A 7,122-nucleotide genomic window follows, 5' to 3' on the forward strand; every position below is an offset into this window, starting at 1 on the left:
GTCGGATATTAGAGGAAAAGTTTAGAAGTTCAAATGGTCATTTTCCTCATTTTTAAGATAATATAATAAAATTAATTTTAAAAAACATATTTTATAGATCACATTCTTATATTATTTGTTTTCCTGATGATATTAGAATGAAAATCTCTTATTAAAACTTGCAAAGTTAGGAGGATAGAAGAATATATGTACATTTTTTTAAATGTTCTGGGTTTTTCTTGCCGTGAAGGATACTCTGAGTGCATCACTGGTGCATCCAGCCTGGGCTCTGTATACTAGTCTGTTTGTCCTTTGGCCTAAAAAGTATTTTACTTAACTTTCTTGTACCACTGAGCAGATTGTACCTTCTCTTTCCCCAGGAAACAGAAACCTCAGACTTGTTTTTGCATGATGATGACGACGAAGATGAAGATGAGTATGAGTCTCGTTCGTGGCGAAGATGAAATCTGATGCGAGCTGTATAATTTTTAGGAATATTGTTTAGAAGAACAACTTTTTAAAATTATTTAAAGAAGTCAATGAGCCAAAAAAATTTTTTTTATTTTTCTTTTCAACACAGTAGGTTTAAGGACAGCAAGTTTGCTATTTAAATACATCTCATAACTGTACATGATGTTAAAGCACCAAAGGCCTAGTGACTTTTACACAGTTTGAAGATCCACGGGAATGACACGATAATCTCTAGAGCCTTACTTTCCACACCACCTGTTTTTGTTGCTATTGGTGTTGGATTATGATGTAAATGACAGGGTGTTCAGAAATTTTATTTTGGATTACAATCTGCTGATAAAATTTCATTAAATGTCAAAATTGCCTGGAATCTCTTAACTCTCAGCTATGTATGGATGGGTCGTCAGACAGTAGGAGGTGTTTGTAATTAAAATACCCTTTTGCTTTCAAGAGTTGTCTTGGAAGAAACGTAAATTTACTTTAATTTTTTATTGAGGAGCCCAATTTGTATTCAGTCTAAATTTTGGAGGGGGTTTTAATGTGTAGCACGAAGTACTATGTTAGTGTAAATCATAACTGTTCTTAAATGCTATAAGGCAGTGGTAGCCAGCTCTGTGGTATTTCCATTCTGTCATCATATTATCTCTCCTGGACTTCTCCTGCTACTAATTTTTAGTTTGCTTTGAAATTATTGAGCATTGGTTCAGTTGGTCCTTTTTTTAAAACAACATTCTTGGAATATAAAAGGCTTTCACCTGTTGCCCCTTTCTTGTCCCCATTTTCTTTCTCCTGCCTTCTTATTAATAGACCTGACTTACCCATTATTGAGATAAGTGATTCTTTGGGGCCACCAAAAGTCAGTCCCCAGTAAAAAGTTTAAACCAGCACCTTGATGAATAAGTGATGTTTTGATGAGAATAATGGAAAGATTTTTGGGGAGAGAGAGTCACCAGCTTTTTCTTTCTTTTCTTTTCTTTTTTTTTTTTTTTTTTTTTTTTTTTTACTTTTTTAAAGCTTTAGTTTAGTTATTAGTTATGCAGAAGGGTTAAAAAATGTCTGAAATTCCTTTCCTAAATTTAAACCATGATGGTGAGGTGACTGGGGGTAGGTTAGGGGTGGGGTGGGTAGGGGGTTGAGTATGCTAGTAATAAATGGGAGTCATAACTTGACTTTGATCAGAAGAACTTATATTTTCATAATTTTGTAGCTTGTTGCTATCCATGAACATATGCATCCTTCAGTAGACAGTTCCCTTCACTGTGTGCATTTTTACTGTACACTATAGAGTAGAGTATCCGTTAAGTAAAATATATATGTAAATTTATGTCCTTGTGTTCTGAATGTTAGATGGAAAAGCAGAGGAGCAACACTACACTGTACTGACCCCTGAGGAAGTAAAATGATTAATGTACATAGGACGTCACTTTTTAAAGGATATACACATCTATGTTTTTATAATACACATGGTGTGAAAATTTGAAACTTCCTGTTGGCTTCAGAAGGTTCTTGGTGATCACTATATCAAGGATTTTGTTTCCTGAGGTAAAGACTGTTTCTCAAAATAGAAACTGTTCACTAAGAAACTTAAAACCATCAGGACTCTAGATTTACTTAGCTTCAAGAAGTTAAATCCCACATTCTGATTATCTTTCCTCTTCTACACATTTTCCTGGAATGATGTGTCAAACCAGGGTCATTTTTAAGTTCATGTAATTTTCCCTTCATAATAATAAGGACTTACTCTTTCTAGGTTATTATTATATTTCTGATAACACTGAAGCTAAAATAAGCTCGTAGAAGAAGGAAAACATTACATTGGGGTACCTAGAATAAGCGATCTTGCTCCTTCCTCCTCCATCATCTCTAATGAAATTTTCTTGATGTCTGTGGCTCAGTTGGTATATATTTTGAAAGATTCATTGTGGTGAATATTTTGAGTCCTGACAGTTTAAACGTGATAGAGGGAACAAAGGATTTATATATTTTTTGTACAAAGTTTTTTCTTAAAATGTATAATTTTGTAAATAATTTGTTTGGTTTTTTTGTGTACTAAAACTACCAGCGTATAGATTTCAATAAGAATTGTTGTATTTTTGTATTTGGAAACTGAAAATTACAGTAAATTAATGGAGCTGTAAAAAAAATTTTCAGTAGACTGACAGTTCAGCAGAATGAGATTCCTTTTCATATGATTTTTTTAACCTAAAATTGACATCTTATTACACTCTCAGTACAGTACAGAGAAAGTTGAGGATTTGTTTGACTTTTTAGTTCTTGGGGGAGAGGGGATGGATGAGAAGTGTGTTAATAGTGAAGAATAGATAGACACTTTTTCCAGTAAGTTTATTGAGGCCCTTTATATAAAACTTTGTTTTCAGTATACCTTAAGTGAGACTGAAATACTTTAAAAACATCCTTCCTAAGAATTCTAAAACATGTTTGACTCTCAAAAATGAATTCAAAGTATGCATTAAATATAATATTAGAAAGTTCAAGTTAAGGTTAGCATAAAATAGTTGAAACGTACATACTTTTTTTCCCTTAGGACTGAGATCCCTAAGCATTAGAATTTCTCTTAAAAGTGAGTAGCTCCCATGACTTGTTTTTTGGCATCTTTATCTGTGACAAATCCTGTTTGTTTTAATGGGTATGGCACCTTTCTAAGTAACCCTTGAGCAGTAACACCAATCTGGCTTGGTCAGCATGGTTTAGTAGTGGATTCTGCCCAAGCTTCAAAAGGTAATCCCAGGGAATGCAGAATTTCCCTCAATTTCTTCATGTCGTAACATTGGGAAAACATTGTCACTAGCAAAGATGGATAAATTGGAAAACCATCTTGTTAGGGTTAAAAAAAGGTCCATGGTGATGGATCATTATTTCAAAAAGAAGAAAAAAATCATGTGAAAAGGAATAGTGGTTCCTCTTGTTGTATAGTATGCCTGTATTATAGTTTTTACAAAATTGTGAACTTGTGTAATAGTATAATAGGAGATATTGTTGAATTTCTAACTGTTTATACATTTAAATTCATATATGTAATGTTTGTTTTATCGATTACAATCTGAATTTCTAAGAAGCATGTTGACTTTTGCAATAAAGATGCAATATGGAATGGTTCACAATTGGAAAAAGAAAAAAGATAAAAAGTATTAACAAATTTAAAAGAATTTGGAAAATTTATGAACCATTCCAAAAATGATAACAATCACCAAAAGAGCTGTAATTCTGGCTTGTTCTGGAAAGAAAGAAACTGTGTGTGTATGCTTGCTTGTGAGAATGAATGAGTAATGGTTAAGAATGTGTGTTTTATGTTGGGTTCACATACATGAGAGAATGCCACCCATTATGAATTTGGGTACCGAAGTTCACTGGCTATTAAATATTCAGTAGAGAATAACTCCTTTGCCAGGGTGCTCTTGAAAATGAAAGAGAGGGGTATTAAAGTGTTACTTACTTGTGAGTAACCTTTGATAGCCATATTTCTTGGTTTAAGGATGGGTCTTGGTATCCCAGGAAAAAAGCACAATTTTATAAAAGTTATTTTACTATTATTTTGAGGATATTCAAGATGCCTGCCAACAATAGGAAGAGCATTTTCATTAAGCACAATAGAGCGGGGAAAGAACACCTTGAAGAGATGACCTTTAGGCAGTTGATAGTGATCAGTATTTGTGAGGGGTAACAAGAGATGGAAGTGATCTTACACACCAGGGACTGGGTGGTGATGGAAAAAGGAAGTATGTCACTTGGGTTCCTATATTCTTGTTTTAAAAGCTGCTTTTCTTACACAATTCCCCTTCAGATGATTATGTGTTGTCTAAGAAGAGTCATTCTTCAAATCTCAGCTTATACAGGAAAATACTAAAGAATGGGAGTAAATTTGATTTTCGTACTTTTCAAATAAACGGAAGTTTTATCCATTTTTTATGAATTTAAATGGCAAATAAGCTGTGTCCATTGTTTGGTGTTTTGAATAGGTGATTTATCTGACATAGATTTCTAATAAACTTTAGTCTGGGGCTTTTGAGGGGGCAAGCATAATTCTGAACGTAGTTACATCTAACAGTAATAAGTCAAACATTTTATGAAAATGGAGCTCTCATTAAACTGGTTTTATGTGATGTTTTTACTGATTTTAATGCAAATTATTCTAAAGCCAAGGATTAATTTTGAATCACAAGCCCCAGTATACTATCTAGTCTGCATCTAATTATGTTCCAGTGGACTTCAGGCATGAGCCTGTCTGTCAGCATGTGGGATCATTTTAGATGAGAGAGTCGGGGTTGCTTTAAACAAGTGGACCAACATTACCTTGCAAGGCAGACCTGCCCATATTGTATCATTTTTAGTCTCAGATATCTACCTGAGGGGCCAACCAACATCAAAAAAAAAAAAAAAAAAAAGCTATATACTGCTACTGCATGTGTTACAAATCATCTTTGTTTATGCTATATTGATGTTATTGCCAAAGTTATCTCCTTTCTACAGGATCATCTACCATTTGGCCTCTTACCTGGTTCTGCAGTCGACCTTAGGTTCACTGAACCATCCCAAGCCTTCTGAGAACAGATGACTTGATACAGGTGAAATTAAGGTCAGGATAGTGTTTGATGATTGGTTGCAGGATGTTTGTGGTTTTAGTCTACACTTTTCTTAAGCTTCTGCAAACATTTTTGTGGTGGTGGTGGTCAGGAATCATGATAAACATCGTTACTTTTTCTTTTTATTTCTATTTTCCCTCTTTTGAAAGAGGAGCAGGGGAAGAAGGCCCTAATCGAACAGCCTGTTAGTTTTCATTGAAAATAAGGCTGTATTTCCTACATCGCTTCAGTTTTCTAACTACTTCATAGAGTTCTACTACCTTGATAGAGGTAGTTCTTAAAATAATTGAGTTGGGATAATAATGGTTAATACTTGATTGTTCAAAATTTTTTATTCTTTACTCAAATCTTTGCTGGGGGGGTAGTGTGTAAATAAGCCTTTTAGTTGCCTAGCTGTGTTTCTGTTGATTCATTTTTCGACACTGCTTTGTAAAAACCTCATAAAAGTGAATGTCTTGTTAATGTTAAGTTTTCTAAAGTCCTTGTGATTGCATCTCTTCCTAGTTTGCCCCCAGACAGCTATTTTTATGAGATATTTGTGTATTTCTCCCAATCTTAAGTTAGATAATAAGGGCTAATATAGACTTGATCAAATTAATTTTTTTTTTTTGAGGAGGACTTGGCTTCAAGATTGAGACTGTGTACATGTTTAGTTTGAGTTCTTAGATCAAACACTGCCTATTTATGTAAGCCTCTGTTCCTGTATGAACTATTGAGTTCAACTTCCTGAACCACCCTCCAACAAAAGTTGTTAATTTTCTGTAGGATTCAAGTTTTTAACACTTAGAGCCTGTAGGGGGCTCCAGAAGGCAAAATTTAGTGGTCCTTAGAGCAGCGATGAATCTTTTCTTCCACAGCAACTCAACAGTGAAAAACACATTTTGCATTGCAACCCAGTACACACGTGCACACACACCCAACAAAAGTTAACTCGACAATACTTACCTCTACAACCCAGTATGCACCAGATACTTCTTCTGTTCCTGTCAGGACCCACAATTTGGTTTTCAAAACTGCAGGTTGGAAAACAGTAGCCTATTGAGTTTCAGGGTGAATTGCATTTTAAATCACTTGCTGTGACATTGTCAGTGCTATTTTGAGTGTAAAATGTTAGAATTTTATCTTCTGCTTTGTTTGGAAAAGTAGTCTGGAGTCAGAAGTTGACCTTTAGTCTAAAATTAAAGGTGAGAATAATGTATATCAATGTCTTTATTGATTACTTGATGCTCTTGAGCATGAAAGTCTTTTCTAGTTTTTAATTTTTAACATAGGCAACTGTGAGTGACTTTTTAAACTTACCTGCAGTTTTGTATTTTTGTCATTATTTGTCCTGGGAAGGGAGTGTAATACTAGTGTATTGGTGCTACTTTTTATGAAATCCAAGGCAGTTTGCAAGAATTATTTATTTAAAAAAAAACAACAAACCTGCCCATGAAGTCCATACAACAAGTATTTAGTGTCTGAATCAAATTTTTTTATACTTTGATTTCAATTTTGCATTTAAAGTTCAGCTTAGCTATCAACTGTATAAAACAAACGAGGTTTGATAGATTTGTGAGAAAATTGTACATAGTCCAACATGGTGCCGTTGAATTTCACACTTTTAAAAACACATTCTCCTGTAGGTTCATTAGAAATAGGAGATACTGATAAACCTGTCTGTTAAAAATAACTACCTAATCCTTGCCACTTTTCTTAATCTTGGGCAAGTGTGTCATTTGTACATTTATATGAATGAGCTTTTCTGCTTTCTAAAATGTAAAGAGGAAGCTTGGGAACATGTCAAGGAGAAGGTTCTCATATTTTCAGAAATCCATAGAAGAAAACCATTAAGTCTGCAAAGTAATGAAATCAACACCAAACATGAAATATAAGTTATTTGTACATTTCAGTATTTCTATCCTCTTGTCCATGTAATTCTCTTTTGGATTCCTTAAGCAATAAAGCTTGACTTTCCTGTAATACCATGGTGCCAAGTAAATATTTTCAATTAAACTGCTTGATAATTTTAAACTTCACTTTTGTGAATTCAATTCAGCACATGCATTGAATGCTCAGTGGTTTGTCTGCA

At 34.0% G+C, this 7,122-nt stretch overlaps 1 protein-coding gene across 2 annotated transcripts in view; it reads left to right on the forward strand.

Annotated features, from left to right (window-relative positions):
• RBM27 (RNA binding motif protein 27) overlaps window positions 1-3,664 on the forward strand; it is a 56,927-nt gene extending 53,263 nt beyond the window's left edge. For both annotated transcript variants that reach the window (XM_032477037.1, XM_032477036.1), the window contains exon 21: window positions 360-3,664. In XM_032477037.1, the coding sequence (XP_032332928.1) occupies window positions 360-443 (84 nt within the window). In that variant the 3' untranslated portion in view covers window positions 444-3,664. The remainder of the gene's footprint in view (window positions 1-359) is intronic.
• The last annotated feature ends 3,458 nt before the right edge of the window (window positions 3,665-7,122 follow it).

Source organism: Camelus ferus, chromosome 3 (genome assembly GCF_009834535.1).
Source record: "Camelus ferus isolate YT-003-E chromosome 3, BCGSAC_Cfer_1.0, whole genome shotgun sequence".
Lineage (NCBI taxonomy): Eukaryota > Metazoa > Chordata > Mammalia > Artiodactyla > Camelidae > Camelus > Camelus ferus.